The sequence below is a fragment of the Opisthorchis viverrini genome, assembly GCF_000715545.1.
Source record: "Opisthorchis viverrini unplaced genomic scaffold opera_v5_149, whole genome shotgun sequence".
Lineage (NCBI taxonomy): Eukaryota > Metazoa > Platyhelminthes > Trematoda > Opisthorchiida > Opisthorchiidae > Opisthorchis > Opisthorchis viverrini.
The window spans coordinates 729,995-756,841 of NW_008751804.1; the positions used below are offsets into that span (position 1 = coordinate 729,995).

The window sequence follows — 26,847 nt, forward strand, 5'->3', positions numbered from 1 at the left end:
AATATCTGTTCATTAAATTAAAGGAATATGTATTTGGAGATCAGTAATCGATCGGTAACCCCATGATGGGCAAAAGGAGCTGCTGAGTAAGACGCAAAAGCTAGAAATTACATGTGTTAACTTTGCTGTCGTCTGTTCTTGACAGTTTTTCGAGTTTTTTATTGCAATGGACGTTGGCATAGCATTCACCTGTTATTAGCGCCCAATAGCGGAGTGCATTCTAGACAATGCTAAGTTTCTTTCAGAAGCCATCTAGCATGTGACGTCGATGTTTCATCATTTTATCTAAAAATCATACGTAGAACGGTACTCTCTGTCTTTCACTCTAAACCAGTCTTCAACTCATATATGGTTTTTTACACCTCAGGTGATTTGCTCTGTTAGTAGCTGTCCTGTTTTCAACAGGTAAGAAGTTAAACGTGCGATTAGGCCGGATTACTTCAAACAGCAGAGTGAACACAAGTGGGGAGAACTTCTTGGCTACTCGTCTCAGCTAGCTTCTTTCTAATAATGCGCAGTGCCATAGGTGACAGTGAATATCCTTCCAGTTTCAGGATATACGCCCCTTTGTATTTACCAACGTGTCGCATAACCAAACGTGAAGGCGAATCAAATCGGTGCACAATTAAATCTGGTCTAAGCTGTTCAACGTATACGTTCCCATGTGCCTGGTAAACTCATTTGGTGTCCATCTGTGAAACGAACGAGACAGTATCCAAGGAAATATTGACAAACTAGAAAACCAACCATCTCATTGCCCAGGCACGTTGTAACCCTTGTCGACGTCCGAACAATAAGACACCACGTCCAGCTGTTAGCATCAGTTCAATAAGGTATGTGTGTACTTTTCTGCATTAGGCCTTCCTGCCAAAAAATCATCTTCCACATTGTAAAGGCAGTCAGCCTGATTTTGAAGTCCTGTTTGATGTGCTGTTGTTATTTTCCAACGTTCCAATGACTGTGGGGGATTATTTTTCCTACTTTTTTATTTGAACACGGTGGCAAAAATTTCAGCACACGTATCACAGACCTGAAAGGACTGTAATTACTTTCCATCCATAATAGCGTATTCGTTAACCATAATGAAATCTGTCGGAAAAAAAGGCATTCTTATGGTACTCTTGTTCTTATGGCACACTTTGCCCTATATATTGGTTACAAAAATCATATACGTATGTGTATATAGACGTATATATTCAACCATAATTCTGTCGTGACTGCTGTCTTAGGTAATCTGGTCTCGGTTCATAAAAATCTAATGCTTGCTCACCAAATAAAACATGGCAGTCAATTCCCACATTCTTGCCGTTCTGACTAGGATCGATGGAAATCCCAGGGAAAGCAAGAACAGACTGTTCACCTTAATAGCATTGCGCCACTAGAGTGAGACCAAAAACTGACCTGATGCTTGGCTATGGGGATAAAAAAAATTACGTTCCTTCAAATTTGCACAACTGACTAAATTCTCCGGAACAGTTAGTTCCTCTAAAAACCGATACACAGAACCATCCATCCAAAAGGTTACGCAGGCTGCAACGTAGACAGCTGCCCAACATTATTTTGGTTGAGTCCCATTCAAAAAACAACTAGCTGATATATTCAAACATCCAATCAATGATGACATTGCTCGTGTGCTTAGGCGTGTCCTGGAAGTTATTTCCTGCCGGTAGGGCTCCAGTGGGGATTTGAAATTAGTCATTAGAGTTACCGATACGGTGGCTACTATAATCTAGCCATACAAACTGGCCTGTTGTTCTGACAAATCCGTACAGCTTTTAACTGTATCTTGCAACAATCTCTTTCCACTCAAATGGACTATGGCACAGTCGGGCTGACTCGGACACCCACTGTCCCATGAACCCCTTCTTCCATCTTGATCTAATTCTCCATGCAGACACACCATATGAGCGACTTTATCACAAAGGTTTTGATATATTGTACACGATAGCCAAACGCATGCACCATGGCTTGCTAGTTTCTTCTTTATCTTGGAAAGATACGTGTCTTCAAAAATGTCACTTGAAGACTAGGTAAGATATAAGCGGATTGCGTTGGTAACATTCCGAGATATTCTGGTGAAATAATTAAGGAAGAAGTTCTCCCAATTATATGAGACCATAAATCTTTGTGCCAGTTTTGTGATTTGGCATCAGATGCCAGCTAATCGCAGTACTGTGCTTCCAAAAAGTTACAACTATGTGTTCTGGCGAAAGACCACACTGATTGCCAGATGAATATTATTGACGAAAAATGCGGGCTTGTGAATTTTTCATGGACTGTATCATGAAAGGTGTGCGATAACATATCTGAGTCATTGTTCATCTCTGCATAAATTACGTTACAATGAAAACCCTCAACCGTGTGAAAGTCAAGTGTGAAAATCGTCGATTCCAAGCAAATTCTACAAGCGTCGTGACGCATGTAACTAGAGAAGCTGTGTGTGACAGAACCAATAATTATATCTTTTATTCTTGGATAGAACACACTCATTCCTGCTTTAAACTTAACCATCTTCTCCACGGAACGTTTTTTCCGGTGGTTTCACATTTCGTTCCGACGAACGACTAGTTCAACCAAATCATCGTGCCAGATATCAGAATCGCATAGGATTGCAACTCCTTTTTCTGACGCATTTTTGGAGGCATGGATTTAGATAAGCACTAATTCGCAGCCTGAATTTTATTGCACATACCACAGGACACGTACACAGCTACATCACATTTCATACAGGTTCGTTGTTCAAACATACGGTTGTATATTACCCAACCAGATAGCAGGAAGAAAGTAGCTTCCCACTGGTTCGAGTAGAAAATCTTGACTGTGGAATCAGAAACAACTGTCGGATCCCCAAATACGCCAGCTGAATAACTTGCGGAAGCAGATTGGTTAGCCAACTGTTACATGCGTGCTTAACAAACTCACATCTGAATGGCGTACACGCAATTTCACCAAGCGATCGATAAGTGCGAATCATCCAAGGCGCGCAGTCGCACGCGCGAGCGCACAGACACATAACACATGCGGTAGCAGACGGGTATAACTATGAATGGGAACTACTTTTACACATCAGCAGGCAACGTAAGGTGACACATAGACACTTATGAGACCTGAGAAGAACCTACGAATGTTTTCTTCCTCTTTGAATGCCAGCGCCAGTTATATACTCTCACCACTGAAACAAGAACTCAGTTCCGCAACTGAGAATGTGCTGCAATAACTGCGCTGGAGATCAATAAGCAACCTGGAGACCGTTCAGAATTGAGGACCTGTGACAAAGTGAGTGACAGTTACAAGTGAACTCAGGAAATCTGACGAAATTAATGCTATTCACGGTTACTATACAACAGTGAATTGAAATAACGCATGATGGTTTACATAGCTGACTAGGGAGGTTTAAGTATGAGAACGGGTTCCGTTTTGACTTCTTTACCAGGGTTAATAGGATACATTTTGCTTTACAGTTAACAACGACACAATTATCATTGATGTGAAATAGTTATGCTCTCGTTATATCACCACTTTAATATTCTACTTAGAAATGCTAAACAGCCGAAACCATGGTAGCACGTCACAGTAGAATTATGCTGTAATTTATCACATCATTGGGATTGTGTTTTGGATGAATGATCGATTTTTTCCGCGCTGTAAAAGCGTAATGAGTAAGCCCAGCAACTTTAATTGGAAAATGTCGCTAGAATTCAGCTAATGGAGAATTCAAGAATAAACAGAGAGGTTCCTATTACTGGAGTAGACTTGGTTTGATCGTATTCATTTTTAGCTGTGGATAGTCTGTCTGTGCACACAGCTGAAATATTTTACTGTGGAATACAACTACGTCGTCCGTATAAAACAGATAATCTGTTGCTCTTTCATCTGCAGTTTAACCCAATTTTGCAAAAAATTATCTGAGGTTAAATTATCTTGAAACATTTGAGCAGAAATATTTTGACTTTCAGTACAGGGTATAAATCTTTAGCGCGGAATCCACTCGTAGGCATGGACCAACCGTTACCAATAATGTACCTAGATAAACCACATGGCACTGTTTAGCCTTAGCTACCTTAGACACTTACTTGAGTTTCACTGTCTTCTTTCAGCCTGTATATGATTCCACCGTCTTAAAAAATTATAAAACTAGGTAGAGGTAACAACAATATTGGTTCTGTCAAAGGGAGGTGTAGAATTTAAACCTATTCCACACTTGCACGCAGACCAAAGGCACTGAGAAAATAAAATTGACAGGCAACTGTTATTATGTTTTTATTGAGGAGCAAATAAATGTAAACAGTGAGAGCTATACTTAAGACAAGGGATTTTACTTAGAAATGGTGCAAGCCTGGTCATCATCAACGACATCTAGAACGCAGACAACTGCACTTCATCGTCTAGGGTTGCCTGTCTGAAGCGATCTCAATATTGCTATCTGTTCACAGGCGCCAAGCAGTGGTCCCCAGCCACACTAGTGAATTTGGTCTATTTAAAAATCATTTGGAAATTCACATTTTACGTCAAACAGACTCGGATTTTGCGGCTGTTATGCCAACAGTTACCCTAGTGTTTGACCGTTAGGTGCATTGTAAGTAACCGTGGAAGATTCATGCTTGGGGGAGTTTTTGAAATTTTATTCTATCGTTGTTTCGGCTGAATAAATAACGTGTGAGGTTACGGAATGCGATCTCACCCACTACCTTGACCTGAACGCAGCAGTCATAATTTGGAATATCGATTTTTCTGTGAATGAACAATCTGCTGGCTACTACCAATCAGAGTATTTCCGTCTCAGAAGCAAGTCTGGACTCGGCGAATGGTTGCATGATGAAAGAGTTTCGCCAACAGTGATACTATATTAGCTATTGAACTTTTTTTAAATTAGACTGCTATAATTTGTTGCCGCATTGATCTTAGAACTTACCAACGCTACTTTCGACCCGCGAAATAGACTGTAAGCTCATTAGATATAGTATGTATTGTAACAGTAAGTCGAAATCAGGCAAGGTTAATTTCCAAAAATGTACTATTTGCACGGTCGGATAATGTAGCTAGATCACAAATTTATCGGGGGTCAAAATTGTTTCATCCCTGAATAGAACCAATTATTAACAGAACGAAATAGATTAATTAGTCTATCCTGAAAGTAGGACTACTGACACACGTCAGAAACCGTTTTGCATATCTGCTGGGTCAGTTTCAGGTAATCAGCAAAGCATCTCTGAAACGCTAACTTAGAACAAGCATTCAAAACAATGTTTCTTATTGAATTCGATATCTACCGACTTCTCAGCATGCTGTGTTACTTCGAAAGGGACAAGTCACAGTAGCTTTCTCCTCAAAAAGCTACGGTCAGTTTTGACATAACCAGATTTTCGATTCACTTTGAGACCACAGATGCCTCCTATCGATCTCACTGTCCAACGTACATACTTTGAACTTTAGCAGTTTGTAAATGCCTTAGGCCTGACGCTATTTGGTTGTCATGCACTACTTTGGATGCAGAAATACATTAGCGGGTGAAAACCAAAAATAGACCTTCCTTCCAAAGCAATGGTCACAAACTCCTTATTAGGATGCAAACCTAAACTTTTGTGCTACGATTAGCACATGTGACAAGTTTGTGATTAAATGTAGGATATGTTGTTGCCTCACTTAGCTATTTTAATCGATTGCGAGTATCCCAATCAATTTTACAACCGTCATCGATCCTCATGGAAAACGTGAGAATTTCGGGACTTTGGGTCTGAAGTCCTATGCTTGGAGCCATTTTCGTAACGGTTCACATGTGGAAAAGGCGGAGAGTTTGATTGCCACAAAAAGATTTTTATTTTTGGAGCAAACTCATAGAATTCAAGACCAGTCGGAAGTCGTTTGCATTTAGGAGCATTAAACTGCTAGCCGATGTCCAAAGAGAGATCCCATTTAAACCTATCTGAAGATCTCTAGATACGAGTTAAGAGTTTCAATCCGCTCAGCTTTCCGTAGTCCGGCGCAAAACAACCGAACAACCATAATGAACTTACCGCTGCTAGCTGAATCATGTGACTGGGCGTTCCGATTTCCCAAATATGCTACATAACATAACAAAAACCTTACATTTCCGGTCTCGTTATTTGTATTTCTACGAGACATGCTGAGGAGAAGGGATATACGTACGTCAAAACACGAGGATGCCATTTGGTGGCTGATGTTTTACTTCATTTATATCTAAAATAATTTCGTGAGGTTGGAGGCCAAAAATACGACTGATCAGTACCTGACAGATGGCTAGCGCGCCATTTCGTTGAAAGGAAAGCCTTCATAGCATGATGACTTCCTCTGAGATTCCTCTTCGAAAAAATATATACTATAATATATATGTATGCTTTAAGTATATTTAACCATTTATATATAATAGTATCGATATCCAAAATTGCATTGTTAATTTTTGCATTAAGGCGATGCCTTGTTGTTATAGCATCTGTGTCTATCCCTTCTCGCCCTACTTTTGGTTCGAATTATTGGGACAGACACTAAACAGTAAACTGCTTACAGTGTGAACAGTTTGAATAACCAAACTCTCCAACGCCACAGGTGCCTACTACATACCACGGCGCGTCATGTGACATAGTTTTGTTCGACATGTATCCTCGGTTGAGCGTTTCACAACTCTGCATTCTGTCTCCATGTGGATGGACTATTTTGTAAGCACATCGTCGAATGAAGACCACGACTAAATTTTATAGCTTTTTCAGGAGACGATTCCCCGATTTTTTTAACCAGTGAACCATTCGCTGGAATTGCATTTTATCTGAAGGTACACGAAAGCTTATGTTAAAACGTCATGGACTGCAATGATTTTGAGGTTCATTACGCATGTAAAGAATGAGTTTCTGATCATTAGAAAAATAAGATACCTGTGAATAATATATGAATTCAGAATAAGGCACGTGATGTCAACTAGTCTTAGTGAACTGAACTGCCCTACCAAGCACCATTTCTGGATGGAATATCTCCAAAAATAGGCCTTCAGATCTTTGGAAAAATACCTAACAACAAACCCGACTGCATTTGAATACGGTATAAGTTTGTGCAGCATTAAACGCTAATAATCCGCCAAATGATGTGAGCCAGTGAATTTAATCGGAACACACATTGCCAGTTGGCATGCAGTTTGCAACCACCTTCTCATCAGTACAGCTGGATTGCTTAAAAAAGGCCAATTTTCTAGATGAAACATATACAAGCGAATGCAAATTTTACTGTCAAGGTTTCACAATACAGCCTTCTATCGCCCTAGTCTTCCTTGAGGTAAATCGGTTGGACAGAACAATCGCAATTTCTATCAACATTGTTTCTCATGTTAACAATAAGCTTCATGTGGGTGAGCTCATACGCTTATTTGCAAAATAACTTGGAGTTTACGTAATTAGTGTTGGGTTAAATGAAATTAACTGTCGGGCAAGAATTTGCACGATCCTTTAACACCAGATGAACAGTAGATTGAGCGGATATTCGTTTGAGTACACCGGCAACAACGGATTGGACAAAAACTGATCATATGAGTGGGCACGTCATTATAATCAGATAGGTAAAATACCATCGTTCTTTCGTATTCCACAACAAGCACAAACAAGGCATCAAGGTTCCAAGTTTTTCTTCAAGAGTTTGGTCCAGTCCCTGAAAACAAGTGGACCAACTGAGAGAGGTCACTGTAGTGAGGAGAACATATATGAACTTGGTGATATTCTTCGTGGCATCAACGTTTGGATTGCCCCAAAAGTGCATTTGCATTAGGTCTGAAATTAACGGATGTCATCTTTCTATTCGATATGCACGGTAGTTTGAATCAAAACATGGTTCTAACACGGCGTTATCTGGCTGCAGCCCCAGAAAGGCGTTAACTGGTGTGTGAAATGTTCGATCGTTCGAGGAACAGACAAGCGATATCCAGCACTAAAATTAATTGTCGGATCACTTTGGACTTCTTGAAGTTAAAGAAAATACCGCTGTTTGGACCTTAATGTGTTAAGCGCAAACGGACGAGCTGTGATCATTAGTTACCTTCTCGGGTTTTTATGAATGAAACAGCAAAATCGCAAGTGATTCTGCAAAAGCTTGAGGGACTATTTGAAGGGTTCGAATAAAAGACTAATTAAGGGTTGATGCTCAAATTAGTATGGGTGGTTTTAGATAGAGCATTAAATATTGCACTGAAGAATTGAGTACTACTGATTAGCATCGTGCAACTGGATGAAATTGAAGCATACCGTCATACACGGAACTGACACAGCTGCAGCTGGTTGAACCAGTGATCTTCTCCAAAGATTCCGTTTTGATAGATCTCATGTCAGTTAGTTCAAAACCAATTAGAACAGACTATGAAGGCTTGTTCCCCAAAGAAGGTTTTCGGCAATTCTACCCTCGGTCTGTACGCTAACAAGCCTACAACACAAAATGCAAATTCAACCTAGAATGGGTAACCGGTTATTTGTGTCTCCATTATGCATGCCAGTTCTTCTCATTTCACCCCTAAAAAGTTGATATCCAACTCAAAATGTTAGTTGAACTTCATTGCTACATTTAGCTCTTTTCATCGCGACTGATCGGACACATCAAGAAGTTCTACTTCATCTTTCAGTTTTCTAGATGTTGCCAACCGATGAGGGTAACATAATTTATAGCAGCCGTGCAACACTTGTTGAAGCAGTTCAAAAAATCTTACTTGGGTTGTCCCGATCCATTATAAGAGTTTGCCATTACCTGAACTGTTTGAGTGTGCGACTTTTTAATGAAACCTCAACAGATAGCTATCAGCTGCTACAAGAACAATTTGAAGGTCTTGATAGAACTGTCCCAAGTGACTTCATGTCCCGGGAGAAGTAGGAAGGGTTATGGACGTATCCCTCGGTGGTGTTTGGATAGAGCGGTTGTTATTTCCATTCAAAAATCATGGTCAGACCTCACCCGGAAGATAAACTTCCTATACAAGAACAATCTACGTATGTGTAATCTTTCAGCACGCACTTTGGTCTACTTGGCCCCAAATGGAAAGTTTAGAGGTTCCCACAGGGAGAAAAACCTAACTATGCTACCCGCGCCTACTGATATTTTTAGACCACAAATAGTTTGAAATCTATTAGCCCATTCTAATTTAAACTTAAAATTCGTATTCTATGACGTTGTTGTTGCACTAATCGGAGGAATTGCTTAAAACCTATTCATCAACAGATCTTATTTGTTTTTACAGAGATCTTTTGTAAACCGCGATTGCCTTAGTGGTTCTTTGCAATGAGGTTTTATCAAAACTTGGATAAGTAAATCATTAAAACAAGCCTGGTAGCTCTAGTACCTGAGGACAATCAATGATCTGTTAAGCCGTAAGTATAATTAAAAGCAGAGATCTTCTGGTTGGAGAAGTTTTCTCTGAAGGGCACCCCGAAATGTGCAAAGGGTTGCAATTCATATATTAGAAAATCACTCGCAAAAGCTGAGCATATTTTGTTACAAGTTATCTCTATTTCATGTAAGTTACAACGCGGACCTGTAGGATACGACTGTATGTTTAAGTTTTTTCTAAACAAACGAATCAGATGTAAATCTCCTCCAAATGTCCACAGGGTGACTAATTCCACGTCCGTGGAAAAACACTTATCAATGTAAGGGTGAAATAGAGCCTTGATGTGAAACTGTTGTCTGGCGTTTCTCCACATTCTGTCTTGGAAAACATCATCGGGTAGTAAATCATAGGTTTAAAAACAAAGGGCAGTTTGGCTTCTTAAGGCTGCGACGTGTTTATGGAGTTTCAGCGGTGGGCGGACGATGAAGTTATTATATTTGTTTGCAACCACAGAATGTAAGACAAAATTGCTAACCTATTATCACACTTCGATGAAATTTTTGTTATTCAGGCTTGAGAGCAAATGTAGAGCTACGTTCCCAAGATGGAAACCTTCCAGTATATCTCAAGTTCTCTTTAAGAAGCATCACGTTTTTTCTGAAATATACCTTTTAATATGGGGGCAATTCTTGGCAAAGCTAGAAATAGAGCGATTCCCGCTTTCAGCTAAACCTGGGATAGCAGGGCTTTGGTTGTTTTAATGAAGCGTTTTTAACTTGACGATGGGGGTTGCAGCATTTTTCTAGAAATTTACACTAAATAATAGCAACTGGAAGCAGATTGAGTGCCGCCAGATTGAGTGCGCCATATACTGAAAATCTGCAAGTACAAATTTTATGTAGCAGTAAACGAAGGATATCATACTTTGGTTGAATTCTTGTTTCGTAAAACACTTTGAGCATACTGTAATTACCAAAAACAGTGCTCTAAATTCCTGAACTTAACAAATGCTCGTATTAACTGGTTTACTTTGACACCCCCGAAATGAGTTCACAGACAGTCAAACTTACATTCTGTCTCTGTCGGCATAGTTCCCTATTTTCTGCATTTCATCGACCAGAAGATCAGAGTCGAATACCACAGTCAAAAAATAGGTGAAATTAAATTGATTAACGGTCGACAGTTTAATCCCCCGTAGTATCTCCGCATCACAAACACAATGCTCTTGAAAAGATCACTGCGGAAAAAGCAGGACATTTTACTGATTCAGGATCTAACCCCTCTTTGAGGGTGGTGTGGTGGCATAAACTAGGGAGAATACTCTTCTGAAGGTTAACTGTACTGAGAGTGTCATTGATGTCTGGCAGGATACAAACGGTCTTGCAATTTAATACTCCTCATATAGCAGCTTGTCTATTTCTGCCTTACTTAAACTCAAGAATAATGTGGAAATAAAGTTTAGAACTAACTTGCTGAGAAGCATGCCTTTATTCATCAATAGTCTATTTCCTTATAAAAGTTGAAAACTTAACCCTTTCTGTTTTCATTGACTTACTTATTCGCACCCGTGTGACAATTCATGCTTAAGGCCTCCTGAGAACTTCTGACAGAAAAGAAACATATTCGTGGCGTGAGAAATCAATGTCAAACTTATCTCAGTAGTTTGTATACTTCCTCATGAAAAATAGTAAATTTCTAGGTGGTTTTGTAAGTTATTGAATGTGCTATGCGCATTTTCTTACTGGGTAATGACAGGATCTGTTGATTTGATCAGGTATTTCCGAGCTTACTTGACACACAACACACCTCATCGTTTAGCTCAGCACGACATTCCAAGGCATCGGCAAATCAATTTACAAGTTACTTCCCACTGAGATTTGGCGTAGCGCACTCGCAGGAGATAAACATACAGTACATGCAATAAAGGTTGGTTGTATGAATGTGAAAAGTGATGTAGCTGGATGTAAAAGGTTTCCCGAGCAGTTGAAAAACGGCTTCCAAATGTATGTTGCATAAGCTTCAGCGGAAGAAAACCGCTCATTGGCCCATCCAGCTGCTCATTCATATACCACCTCAGCTTGATTGACTAAAGTCTCGTTTTTGAGCTGACTACGCATCAAAGATAAGCCCATTTGAATTAGCACGACCTGCCTACTGTTCTGTTTTCGTGATTGATGATAAACATTTTGTGCAACAGTCCTACATTATCCCCATAAATTTCCTAAATAAGCACACTTTTCAGCGTCGTGCAAGGTGATAGAAAATAGGGTAATGCTAGATAATGATCTCAACCTTTATTTTGTCTATAAAAATGCTTTGATAAATCAACCAAAGCACTTCTCAGCTAGAGAAACAAAATCTGCAAAGGGCTTCCTGGAAACAAAAAAGCCACCATTCTGAGTATTAGGAACATCGTGGGCAACAAGGTATGTTTTTTGTGTTAAAATAATTGGCATACACAAATATCAAAAATTTTGCCGGGAAAGGAGCATCCGACTGAGATTATAGGTTTTAGTCCTATAGTTTTTAATTTCAGTTTAGAGGACTTATTAATCTAACGTCTTCTGCCGGTACTGAAAGTCAGTCTTACTAAAACGTTTGTTAATTCACATAACACGAGGCTGATTACACACTGAGACAATGCACTGTGCGCCTGTGTCACTTAAATTCAAACGCTGGTAACTGTTAAGGATCCAGTATGCTCCCGAAGTTGTGCAGCGTAGTTTACTTTTACTATCCACATCATTATTTTTCATAAGACCCCAGAGAAAGTGTTTTATTACGCGTGGGTTTTCTCTCCTTGAATGTTCTTGATTTTGACACAGTTGAAGTCAGGATGCTTAGTTAACTGTCCCATGAAACTTCAAGCACAAAGTCAACTTTGTTACATTATCGAGAAATGGTGGCCAAGTTTGAAAAAAATGTTGTTGGTATTTAATATGCTCTCCTAACCCACAATCTGTGTACAGTCTTCCGCAAATCTTTTCTACGACGATCATCCTTAATCATGACCAGTCACTTACTAAGGGTACTTTTGGGTAACATTGCAAAATCAATAGGAGCATATCGTCCCATAGTGAAACTTGCCTAACCTATGCAAATGTTTCAGCACAACTTCTTGTGTAGTGAACTACATGGCCAACACGGTGAAGCAACCTAAAATCTTGTGTACACTAGAAGTTTGTACATCTAAATAGAGGCTACTGAATGGCCTTCGTCTGGCTTGGATTAATTCCCGGTAGGTTGCAGACTGCAAAGATCTCGAGTCGTAGATAGTATGACCATATTGTTGGGTTATTTACGAACTACCGCAATTTCGTCAAAGCAAGTCGCAATCTTGGACCAACGCTGACGGCTTCCAATCCCATTGAAGCCAAAATGGATAAAAAGAGCTACTATAGACGAAAAAAGTTCTGAATATGAAGTCAAAAAGCAGAAATCCACACCCTGAACAAAACGAAATCATAAAAACTTGAGGATTTCATAAATTTTTCTCAATACTCGATATGAATTACAGCAACATCGATTCAGAAGTCTCTCGGCGACAATAAGAGCAAAAGTGGACATAGTAAAACATTTAGCAATAACCTAGATATCCTCTGATATAAACACCAAAAGTACTTATGTAGCTTGGCTACTAGGTAGATTTTTACCTCCGCTTCTGTTTACAGTGACTAATTTCTTGTAACCAATGGGGAGTATTGCTTTAGAGAGGGGCCAGTACATGCATTTAGCATGGTTTAGATAGTACTGGTTAAAGCCAAAAAAATGTGAATTGAAAATAGCAAAATGTCTGTGTTTGCAGTACCTAATTAACAAGTTCCTTAATCGAATTCTTTTCATGAAATACAGAGTGAAACGATTTAGTTGATGTAGAGTGAGGAACAGTTTTTCCGTCCACCAAAAATCCACACTGGGATGCAACATTTATTGGTGCAAACTTTTCTGCGTACCTTGCCACTGTTTCTCCTCAACGGAGGATACCCCCTGCATACCTAATACACGTCGAGATGCCATGATTTTCGAGTGCAAACCGTATGGATCTACGGACTGGCCTCGACTGGCATAATTTTCTTACATTTGAAGAACTTAGGTAACGACGAAATCTCATGTAATCGCACATAGACACAACCATACTGAACACTGTACTCAACTGTATTTAACACATTTTCCCACACATTGTAGAATTACAGGCTGAAATAGATGGCTATCGATCCGTTGTTGACGATCATGTGAGGTCACGCTGTTCACATCAGTTGATGGAACGTGTGACCAGAGAATTTAAGTGTGTTCAGGTTCGCACATAAAATCCGGACTTTTAACTTCTACTGAACGCAATAGACCAGGGTGTCTTTGTATAGCAGCATCAGGGGACGTGCTCTTCGCGGATTCAACATACCCATCTGTAGTTACTTGTCCTTTAGGAAGTCTGGTCTTTTACTATGTGATGAAAATCTGTCTATTGGCTAATAAAAAGAAAACACTAAAAGTTAATCTGAAGATTACAAATCGGTAGATTATATTCTGAGGGGTGAAAACTGTATTGAATGAAATAATTAGCTTCTTCTAATTTTAGTCTGAAAGTTCAGATGCTATAACGGTATCTACTGCCCTCTACTAATTAGGCTGAAGGCTATTAACGTTCCAAGTGAACTGCATAATTGGCGCCTTTGTAATTACTAGGACCGAAGAAGGATAGTGAATTTTTCTGAAGCGTTACCTTAGATAATTAGCCTCATTATTAGCAACATTACGTTCTTTCAGGAAGAGCTCAGGAAAACAGTTATAGTCGAAATAATAATGAAGCCTGCACAAGCTAGACACCAGAAGAAGCTTACTTAGCCCTATGTGATATGCGCTTCGCGACGAAAAAAATGCTTTTTGGCACACCCTACTAACTTTGGCGGACTGTCCGCTTAAGTGTTTTTGAAAACATTGGGCATGAACATGGAATTTATCTGTTGCAGCAAAGTTTGTTTTTTGATGACAAGCCATCACGTCCCACTCGATTTGCTTGGAGTTTTATCCAGAATTCGTATTGGATAGTTCAACGCAGACTGCAAAATTTTGAGATTCCGCCCTTATAAACTAATCTTCAGTGTTAAAATGTGTACAGGTGATAAACATGTGCACTGAGGGGTAAATAAACATCGATGTCTTGCAATAGAAAAATGAGGTAATGGCTATTGTGCGAGTTACACAACCAGTGAGCGAAGCCATCCAGAGTGTCCATGACTGCAAGTTGTCTAGCATTTTCGTGTTTTCTTTGTTCGCAGCTGTTTTTGCTGCCTCCGTAACATGCTTAGTCGCTGATTGTAGGTTACCCTTGTAGGATCCTAACCTGGGCAGCACTCCTAGCAAGAAAGGCCAATGCGAAAATGCAAAGTCAAAATATTTTTCTAATTTAAAGTTGTTCGTTTTGTGGTTGAATTCAAACTTTAGCAGCTTTCCCTTCAATTAGGATTTCTCCCTGTAAGTAAAAATAATCTATGCTGAAAGGCCGAGGTTCATTGTACGGCTGTTTCAACTTTCTCTGAAATTATCAGCAGTACGCCGCTTATGAAACTTAGAGTTTCGAACCCAAAACTCTCGGACCATTGGTTGTAAAATTCAGCCTCAAACAGTTGAAATGACATAGGATTATCTCTTGCGCAGGCAGGGTGTAAATCCGCTCATCTTTCAGTCACGGGAACCACATTTCATGATCTGTTGTTGATTGTCTCCCTGAATGCCGAAGGAAGTACCACTCATCTTATGAAATTATTCTTCCTCTGAGCCACATACATATTGATCCTGGGGAAATTTGCTTGCGTTCTTGGGCATTATTTGTTTAAGTCTGCCAATACACCGAAAGAAAATAGTTCAATATTTTAGTTTGAGCAAAAAACCTGTGACGCTGCTGAAACTTAATTCAGTTTGGCTCTATACTATGGCCTAATGAACTTTGAGTGTCATCAAAACAGTAAAAATCGAGCTGTGACATTTGTCATAGGGTATCGGAGACCCGATATTGTCTTTCATTAACTCGACATTGGTCTAGCCGTTGATCAGGAATTCCCCACACTTTTTAACAAGTGAAACAACCAAATTCGTATTGCTTATGTGCTTAAATCCTTTCATGCTGCATAAAAGCTTATGCACGGTTGAATGCAGGAAGTACTTTTTTCTATTGTTTGTACTACTGTTTGTAGCGCATGCAAGTAGATAAGGTAGGTAAAGGCATGGATTTCAGCAAGTCATTCTGGGTTGTAAGACACTGACCTATTCTTATCGCAATAGATTTTGGCGGCAAAAAAATCATAAAGGACGAAACTAGACAAAACAAGCTAGTAGAAATGCTACTTAACGGTTTTTCGGGGCACCGTGAACAAGGTAAAGAATACTTTTTGTCACTAAATAAAAAGCATAGAATTTCCAACAGAGAAAAACTCCAAAACGGCAATTAGCTATTCAACCATGAAAGAGATTTGTGGAGAATAATATACCTGCCGAACAGGAAATACATGGGAATGATGGCATTTTGGCAGATCAGATCACGAAGACATCTTATGTTCAACCGAACAACTGTCAATTTAGCATCTTATTACATAGCCTATTCAAGGAAATAATATAAGTTATAGTGTTTCCGTCCTTTCAGTTTGCTCACCTAAACGTGGTTTTCGAAACTCCTCTCTCCTAACATTTTTAAAGGAAAACACCAGCTTCTGCGTCAAGGCGGGTAGCTAATTTTCTAGTTTCATAATCACTGAAGTATCGATGAGGTGAGCGTATTTAACTACTCACCACGGTACTCCCAAAAACACATTTGTGAAATATGCGATTGGCTAAAAAAAAGCTTGCCGATTTCGTGGTGCGAACACTTAAAATTTTCTTTAGTTTATATTATAAAGGTTTTTTTGGCCAGTTCGTGTTTGGATTAATCGTCATTACAATAGCAATGGACAAAGAAGCTTCTATATTATCAGTAGTTTATCAGGATGCTGGCAGTGTTGTGGAATATAGGTAGCTCGACTTCGCCGAGTGGCGAACAAGCCAACAACTTAGCAGCATGTTTATTGCCCAGTCAAACAAACTATCATACCGTTTATGTTTCTCAATAACGTTGTGCCAGTTTTGAAATGAATCATTTCGACAGTGAAATAAATTTTATTCCAGAATAAATTATGATATCCGTGGCGGAATACCCAGTCGTATACCCAAGGATGTATGCAAAAGGAGAAGAAAAGGATCCTCCGGCCAGTTCAAGCATTTCATCATATGAGGGAATCAAAGGTGGTGCACTGGACACGTCGGATTCGGATGCCGATAACAAAAGTTTTCATTATTCTGCCAAAACTTTGCAGGCGCGTACCCAGCCGAAACAAACAAACGGAAAGCCGACAACCAATGAGGACGACTGCAGAATTCAGGATGAATCGGTAATGTGTTGGTTACTAGAGCAGTTTGTTCAAAATGGAACAGGCAGTGGAAAAACATGTACGGATAGAGTGAAACCAAACGCCGATTCCGATTCACCTGTTTGCAAAAAATTCCTCTATTCAGCTTCCAATTCCCACTTACCTTTGGGTGGTTCTCCACACGAAACATCTGGCAGCAACGAAAAACAACAGTGGATGACGAGCCTCCCGTACTTGAACAAAACCAAACCCGAACATCATTTCTCCCGTCTTCCGAAGACAACTCTTGCAGCTGCGGAACACCACCTCCAGAAAGAAAGAAAATCTAATCCAAATACCTCCATTTTGGCGGTGGACAAATTGTTTGATGAAATTGAGTCACAGATGGTAAGCAACATACATATATAGCAAATTGAAAGCATAAAGGTCACTGGTATCACAATTTTTAAAGATTTTACAAATAATGTTGTAAAAAGCAAATGGTCATTTCTGGTAAGGTGACTATTCTACACTAAAGGACCCGGTGGGAATAATTCAGAATTTCTTGAAAGTCATACCAACATAATTTGGTGCTAACCGCCGACCAAGCGGTAATAAAAAAGCATAAAAATCCCTCATCTGATTTTTCAACGGAAACTTTTTGGGTGCGCTATTCTTTGCCCCCCCCCTAGAACGTGGAATATCTCACAATTTGTACAAATTAGTATCCAAAGTTTCCGTGGTATTTTAAAAGTCGGACATTGATTTAAAAATCTTTTCTGCTGTCTTGATCAGCTTTATAGCCGGCGCTTAGAGACTTTTTGTGACTCTCTGGAACCCAATTTCGCGCACTGGGATAGGTTGTACAATGCAGGCAGCAGTCAGCAGAAGCATATATCATGAAAGCATGGACCATGTTGCACCACTTGGCCGATTAGATCACCTTACATAACGGAAAAATAACCTCTTTCTGAGTTTATGGCCTAGACGAATTTAACACACAGTGATTATGCATTTGTTTTTAGTGGTATTGGAATGTGGTAAATTTTTTGATGATGCTGATGCGTGTATATGTATTCATGATACAAAATATTTGTGAGGTTGACCGCTCTTACGATCAAAGTAGCTGTTGTAATTCGCATCTCCCAGAATATCATCGCACTGCACAAAACAGACGTTTTTGGAAAAATCGAAGCAGATCATGCAACCTTAAAGTTTACTGCATTCTATTCATGTCACAAAACAAAATGTCTTAGGTTATCCTTCGCGTCAATAGAAATCCTTCTCTGGTTATCATTTGTTGGTTTGTTTTGGGAATAAGTTGACACAACTTCAATGGTGGAACTAGCGAACGGAGTAAAAGAACCAACCAATCGTTATCGTGATTCGTTTGGACTATATCTGAAGTCCCCAGGAACCTGTATTTATCATAGTAATATGGTCTGAAAATAATAACTGAGATTCCAGTGACATTTTTGCGTATAACATGGTTGCACATACGCAGGTGTGCTACTGTGGTTCAATGTGCGCCAAAATATTCCGCCACTAATGTAGCAGTTGGATAGCTCTTGTGCGCTGTCCTCAATATTTGAGCTAAAATCTGGTGGTAACCCAACCCGACTTTATTAAGTCTTAAAGCACCTATAAGGAGTTCTTCCACCAAGTTTAATATAAAAAATGCAACCTGTCACAGTTTTTTCTTAGTAATACGCATTAAACGGATGAAAAAAGGTTGGTCATTATATGAATTGGTAACAATATTAATTTGAAGTCCCAGATCTTACTTGTGCGCAGGATAAATATTAAATAAATTGTCGGTTTCGTTCAGTATAATTCTGTTACGCGGCGTGATTCTTCACTTGATCGACTCTTCTACATTAGATAGATAAACAAAGGTCATTTCTGTCCATGCCATTGGTTTGATTCTGGTGGTCCAAGCAGTAAAACTGGAGTCTTAGGAGAGAACCACAAGGCAGCGCACTAGTGTCCATTTGTTCCATCTGATTCCTCTCGGAGTTTAGAAAGCTTAACTTTTTTGCACAGTTGTAAATTTTACAACAATAATGTTCGCCAAAAACAACAACACCTTATCCTATTCAACTAAAGGATGCGGTTCGAAAGAGTTATGAAATGTGAACCAGCAGAGCATTTTTTATAGACATGCAAAATAAATTGAATAACACTCAAGTGTTATACCAAATGTTTTTTTCATACGCTCCATTTTACGTAGATCCATTAGGGTTTTTTAACCTACACATTTGAAGATATGAAAATACTGGTATTGGATTGTTCCTCCGCCAATGAAATCAAAGAACCGCGTAGTATGATAAGCTAAGATTTCCGTATTATTTTCAAATTAGGTTCTGGACGTATGCGTTTCCGCACAGATATTTCAGGACCGATTTTTTGTTCAATCAAGACAAACTTGTCTACTACATTTCGTACTAGTTTTTGGTAAATATTTTTAATGCTTTCCTGTATGCAGGCAACCTTGGATTCTCAAAACCTGTTGATTCTGAAACAGCTTCGTAAAGCCGAAGCAATAATTTACGACTGCAGGGAAGTTCAGCGAGCTTTTCTCCTCAGCAGCGCGAACCATGCGCATTCAGATAGCCCATCGAAAAAATCCGGGACCCATACCAGCCCGCTACTTTCTCGACCAGGTCTTCCCAAGTTAAGAGGGAAAGACGACGTCACAGCAAAGTATGTAAACACCGAGGTATGTCACACGATATCAATTCAAAATAACCCAGAAGTTCTGGACAGTTTAAACAGTACTTTCTGGTTTTTCAAGTCAAACTGCTCGACTTACAAGCTCGATTAACATTTTTGAATATCTTCATACCACTAATACTACTGAAGCCTCCCAGAATGTACCGTATTTTGTCAAAGCTAGAGCACACCCTTTGTGATCTTGTTACAGGATAGGTTACTATTTGTAATTTGGCTTATGTGATTTGCCCTTATTTGGGTTTTTGAGATGACGGCATTTGAATCATTGACTAAAAACGAATTTAACTATTTGCACATCTTTTTCTAGATATACTTTAACATCTCCAGATTTCTCATTTTATAAAATGTACCGTTTGTGGAATAGTCATTTGGCAGTCCTATCAAGTTCTTATTGGCTACACAATCGTCCTTCTGGCAGTACATGTAGGTTTTACCTTGAAGCACAATAAACCTAGTGTCCTTCCTACCTACATCACACATTCTATCCATTCCCCTACCTCGACAAACGTGAATTCCAAAAACCAGACTCAGATGAAGCGTCATCTTATGCATCAACATTTACCTTTCTACTTGGATCAGTTCCGTTGGTCTCCCACAGAGCATGTCTTCTCCTAATTTTTTTTTGTGTAAGCTTGTGTCGGCATAGAATCTGGCAACGTGTCAGCCACCCTTAGTTCACTCAGTAACTCAATGCAAGTTTCAGTTCTCCATATAACAGCTACTTGCACTACGGGGATACGGTCTGTATTGTTCTCAAAAGGGGTAATTATTGATCAAGAAAGGAAGTACAAATTTGTGGTTTGGACGGAAGCATTTGCATGCAGTTCCAGCAACCCATATTACACTCCCCCATATATGCAATGTTTGCTTGTTTCTATAGCCTGGAACGATAGATTATTGGGCCACTCAAATTAAAGTAATTAAATAAATATATGTTTCACGTGCTTTGAAGGGCATAATCCGCTAAATGTTGTTAATCAGAATAGTGTATTAGTTCGAAACTGACTTACACTTAGAAACGAATAATTTTATACAAACTACAGATATCACAATCATCCAACAGGATGTTTTGCAATCCGTCCCTTGAGCACCACCGTTCCAAAAAGTTCTGTCAAAGACAGAATGGTAATGAAGCTGTGGGACCTGGCTCTATTGGGAAAGATTACAAAAGCTTTTGTCCAGAGATTCCTACGAGACGTTTCTCCGTGTCCTACTACCCAGAACCAGAGGCTTCAACAACCGACAGCTCACCAGATCCTACCTGTATCCAGCACGACAGATATGCCTGTACTACGGTCTCCAAGGCATCTAAGCCAGAACGATCTGATAGAGCACACAGCCTGTTTCCTGAATCTGAAAGAGTGACAAAGTTAAAAATTTTGACGCAGCATCCTCGGGCCATTAATGGTACTTATCAAGGTGAGCTAGTGTCAAACAGCACGCAAAATCTGACAATGAAAGGTCTCGTAACAATGATGCGTAGACCATTTCGCCGAAAAGGAAACACCGCTGCCATCGAACCAACAAGTGTGGGCGCTCCAATGACCAACAAAATGATATCAGACACTCGGTGCACCAGTACGGGTGATGTAAAGAAGACCAGTCTTGGCCATTACGAAGCAACCAAGGAAGTAAATGTGAAAAATGTAAACTATCAGTATGTGAACCGCGTACGTTCAAATGAAGATTTTATTCAAGCCTACAACAGTGAAGCCAATCGCACTACAGGTGAGATTAAGGTTTTTCCAACAATGTTATATGTGAAAACTGTGTCTATTTCAGTGTTCACTTTTGAACTCAAACGAAAGACTACATAGAACGAGGTGATCATCCCATTGGAAGAGAATTTCTGATAGCTGCGAGTTTTGAGTTCCGCAAATTTAGACATCCAGTGGTGTTGACTAAGAGTGGATAAGAGTGGATAAGAGTGGATATGAAAGGTCAATGTAAATTTTGTCGAACTAATGTTGACGCAAGCTAACACACTGCCGAACAACAGCAAAACATTCTTATGTCAGGTTCTATAGCGAAAATCGCCTTTATTAACCCTGTGCCCTGATGAACTTCTACTGGAATGCGGTTTTCAACACCAGTTTTTCAACACCAGGCTGAATCAATCACATTCCAGCCTGGATGTCCTTTTCCGAGATAGGAAGATCGTTTATTTCAGATAAAGGCGTTGCGGTATGTTCCCACAGACATTCTTGTAAAATTTATTAAGCGACGTGAAAGGAATCATTAGGCCTTACTAAATAGCATACGGGTTACCGTATTTTCAGGTTGACCGTATGTTACTGATATTCTCTGGTTCCGATATCCCCCTCATTTCGCGATAAGTGGGACAGGTGATTAATTATGTTACATAAAACGAACTCTGAAAATCACATCGTATTCTCAGTAGGTGAAAGCGATTCGTTAGCTGGGATGACTAAACCATATTAGCCCAACTATTATCCTGTTTAAAGTATACCCACATAATTCAGATGAATCAACCTATCGAGCTTTTGCGATGACTATAGACCATCTGACGGTTTTATGAAGATGTTGAGTTGAATAAAGATAAGATGATTCCCACATTCCTCATTTTTACATTTTGACTCACAGGTAAACGAGACTTCTCAAACTCAATTATGTAGAAGTAATGTATATTTTAATTCGACGACATTGCCCTGGTAACGTCAATAGTGTGTAATCGTACTTTGAACAACAGAGGGGCAATGCTGGGACATTCGTTTGATGTTTTATCAGTCACAGGAGGAAGCCTGAAGGGATTGATGTTTTCCAATTAGGATGTTAAGTTCGCCAAACAGGGCCTAGTAGCTACCAGAACATTTGTGAGGGTATCAAAATCTCACAGGCAAGAATCTAAGTTGAATGAGTAGTAGAGACGAAAGTTACACCGACTAATGCCCTTTTTCTTATGAAGCAAACAGCTGTGAGGAGGGAGATTACAAGCATTGATAGTTCAGTCAATTTTTGTTGGTTGCATAGGGGCAAATCGCGTTTTATTTGGAAAAATTTTCCACTACGACGTTGCCGCATGTTGATTTTCTTCATGCTCGATTGCTGAGCATTATTGAGCTCCATCGTTCACTTATTCGAATACAATGACCAAGACAAAAGTCATCTAACACCCAAACAGAAGGCCCTAAATTGTAAACAACTCTGTCTGTATCAAACTTTTGGAATTCTCGACATTATTTGAATGAAAAACACAGGCCTTCCCTTATGTTTTTCGCATAATCAACAAATAGCACAATTGTCTGTTTTCTATCTCATGCTTTAGCCCAAACAACCACCGGTACACGCCAAACAAACGACGTATATACTCGAAGGCTGGTATGATGGAATTTCAGAGACAACAGTTGTTCATCTGTCAGACACCGCCTTATAACATTCACTATTTGTATTCGAATGACCAGCTAAGGTGTGAATAGACATTACAACACCTTTTGTAATGCGTTCACATTTTCTTCACAAATAGAGATCTGCTAATAAAGAGAAATTCAACCGCACACTGATTTTTTCCCATAAAAACTCCACGGTGATTGTTTAACGATTTTCAAAGGACAGCATGTGCACCTGAATTTTAAGGGAGAGATTCTCTTACAAATCACAGGAAACACAAGTAAAATCTACCATAACGCCATTTCGGGCATGTCTTTTGCTTCTGTTTTTCTCAAGGAGATGTAGATAAAAATCATTTTAATCGAAAAGCACATTTATTATCTTCACCACAACTGTGATATTTCAGAAAAGGATCGATCAGTCCGAGTGGTCGGTTCTGTTCACTGATATAAACATTGGAGTGCATCCCCCATTGTGCTATCGTGCCGTTGCTTAGATGCCACGACCTCGAAGATGACAGTTTACACTGCACGCAAAGTGCTGTCTGGGAGCAAAAATCTGATCTTTGGCAGAGAATGATCTGAGCCTGTTTACAAGTAATACGATTGCGGAAACTAGTGCCAAGTGATCGTTCCCCCTTAAATTCTGTTTGAGATGGGAAAAACTATTTTCAGCTAAATTTTATGTGTAATAAGTCTTTGAGTTATTTTTCCATTAGGAGGTAAATATGAAACGCAAATTTCCGCCTTCAAGGATTTCTTATTTCTATAAGTAGACTTAGTACATACATTATCATTTATTTTTGAAGAACATGGTCACAAACATAAAAAGTGAATGCAAGCGATGAATACTAGAGTAACAGTAAAATATGGGAGAAAAGACAGAAACGTCTCATTCGAAATCATGCCAAGAACGGTTCCAGTCTGATGAGATGAATCCCAAAGTATGTAAAGATTTTGATATGGAAACACGCTTCTAAAGACCAACGACCGAAGAAAGGACAAACAATGGTGAGTGCTCTCTAAGGCGCGGTAGGCGCTAGCATAGTCGAGACTTGCACATCAAGCACAAAGTATCCGTCATACTGGGTTTAGTGTGAGATTAAATGGCAAAAATGTACATTCAACGCCATGTGGCACGCATAAAAGTGTCATAAGTACGCAGAGAGCCCACAATGACAAGTAAACACAAGTCGCTGACTGCGACCTTAGGAAGTCCCAATCCAATCACGGTGTGATTTCTATATAATCCTGGACATAATGTGCATTTTAACTCATCAATCCACTATTCAGAGAAATGCACACAAGGACTCCTGTCATTTTTGATAAAATAATTAAAACATTCCATGTTATTTTTCATTTGTTCTGTAGAAAACTCTTGGATCAGCTAAGCAAGACAGATCTGACGTAGTCACTTTGCAAGCCTCATGATATTGGTGAATAGTTTGACTATAGTCAGAGTAAGGACGTTAATAGGCCTGTAAGCAAGAACAAATGAAACGAAGTATTTTACAATCTTAAACGGCCATCATCCAACACTGCGTGCATTTTGTTGATTGACAGGTCCTGTTGTCATCCAGTGAAAGTGGGAGAGTAGAGTTAACAAGCACTCTTTCAGCTTATCCTTTTTTCAAGTGTCCATCAGCTTATGTTCGCTCATTTTATTCAAGTTTACGTTAATTCTACAGAATAAACACTTGTTTTAAAATATGGAATATTCGATACCAAGTATCTTTGCTCTGTGGATGATTCACCCATGTAAAACGCGCGCACACGTCTACAGAATGTTAGAGAGTTGTTTGAAGTGCCCTGGAGACAGAAGCAAGATAGAATCAGCTGAATGGAACCACGTGCACACCAATCAAATAAACAGAGGTGGATATTTGGTTTGGTCTTTTTTAATTTTTGCACACTGGCTTCCTGAATGTAAGGATCTTTGTCAACCATTCACAAGATGTTAAAATGTGCCAGAACGTATGGAACACTAAATGAAATATTGTCTTCTTCGCAAATTCACCGTCCTGATGACGCCCTATTTGGGATTTCTTGTCTAAATCAAGGCTCTGCGCACATTGTGATCTTATTATTCTTAGATATCAGTCACTTTAAAATCAATAAAATAGTTTGTGCACTTGATATGACTATTGCTCAGGTATCGTAATGAATGGTCAACTTATCTCACTACACTTAACCAACGGGTTTGGTCTCGCATAAAGCAGTCATACTATGGCACAGAGTAATTAAACCAGCTTTTCGAAGCGAATAGTAGTCCTTCAAAAACTATAGTAAAATATCTAGAAAGCAGTAGCAAATGAAATGCAAGACAGTATTTAGTTGAAGAATATCATAAACAAGATATTCAGCAGAGATTCATTTGGGTCTCCCCTCCAAATTGGTGTGCAGATGTATGTACCTCGTGAAGGAATAACCGTTCTTGAAGTCACTACAAACCTCGCAGGGATGGTACTCATCTTGACTTGCTTCCGTCAGTAGAATAGCGGCGGAAAAAAGATTGTGGATTTGAGGCTCGCAAGATAGGCACAGACTGTCACATTCGAATCAGGAAAGGTATTGTGTATTAACTTACCGCTCCATAATTATTTCACGCCTATCAACGTGGCTAGGTAACACAACATGCTTAAGAAAGAAAATTTATAAACCCATACTTGGTTTCCTGTTAAGCCACTTGTTAAGCCACTTTACTAGCAGCTACCTAATAAGTCACCTAACCGTTTTCGTTTTATTTTCTTTCAAAATAATAATAATAAATAAATAAAATAATCAAAATAATAATAATATCGCAACTACAATTAGACCCATCCATTACGAATTTCTACTTGGCAACCTTTGGGCGCTTTCAAAAGACAGTTTTCGAGGAGTGATCCTGACTTTGACTGGTGAGCAACTTAATTCACGCTTGTCAGCAAGTATTTCAACCAGCTGATTATTCGACATTAGAACGCATTTTATTGACATACTACACAGCACAGTTTCATATAATTCCCCAAAAATCACCATTTTCTCTACACTAGGCAGTCTGCTATGCATAAGTGTACAAAAAATGTGGGATAGTTGTGAGTGAGACCATCCGACTGTTCATCTTTCTCACCCAGCCGTGCACATACAAACTATGTAATGTCGTTCACAAACCGAAATCCTGCGCTTGACCAAGCTACTGGCTACCTTGCAATTTCTAGATGCCTTCAAGACACGCTGAACTTAAATACACAACATAACATGTTTCTTTGGAGATGTATGCTTTGCTGAAAATACATGGCAATAACAGCCTTCATCTATACTCTCGACTTTCAATAATAAAGGTGATTTACGGCCTAGCTATTTGACAACCGGAACGAATTCTTTGCGCAAGGAAATACAGCAGTGAGAGGTATACTTTACCTATTCAATTTGCTGTTATGTTTAAAAGTCATCCACTGAATTTTCAGACGGAACAACTATTATTATTTCTCCAAAACCACAGAGTTCGGTACGAAACTCTTAAAAGCATTTAGTCTAAATGACTGCCTGAAGAGCTTAACATGATGTTCATGTTTATCGGCTGCATTACGTCTTCTTTCCGCTCTTCCGGTGCTGAGTCATAGACATCTGTAAAACATCGGTGTGCTGGCATAGGTATAGGGAAACATATCGCGTCTCCCATAAAGACGGTCATAGCTAAACGTCATTCAGACGCAAACTGGAGAAAAACGAAAGGAGGACACATGCTGTAAGTTGTGTGCGGCCAGAGCATCGTCTTAAATGTCAAAAGAAGTGAAAATTCAAAACTATTTCTCATTCTTGAACACAACTAATGACATTTTTAGAACAGATCAATGGGAAACTTGCACCAGCTTAAAATGGGACACAAGCTTATTTTTATCATATTCTTTTAAATAAGTTAGCTAAAAACGTACCTTAGAACGTTCAGGTAATCAGATGGTTGTTGATTAACGTTAGTAAGTTGCGTTCATGGTTAACTTCAATTATGAAAGTCTTCTCCTTCATTCATGCAGTAGCCATGGCCGTTTAAACTTACTTTTGAATTTTTGATCAAAAGTTGACGCAAGTAATGAACTTAACA

General features: G+C 39.3%; 1 protein-coding gene across 1 annotated transcript; it reads left to right on the forward strand.

The window, feature by feature from the left end:
• Window positions 1-3,057: 3,057 nt before the first annotated feature.
• T265_06820 (hypothetical protein) lies at window positions 3,058-22,946 on the forward strand (the record flags this gene model as incomplete). Its single annotated transcript, XM_009172194.1, has 5 exons — window positions 3,058-3,276; window positions 16,466-17,094; window positions 19,172-19,405; window positions 20,463-21,147; window positions 22,706-22,946. 4 exons carry the CDS (start codon window positions 16,474-16,476, stop codon window positions 22,762-22,764), a joined length of 1,599 nt encoding a protein of 532 aa, XP_009170458.1.
• Between the last annotated feature and the right edge of the window lie 3,901 nt (window positions 22,947-26,847).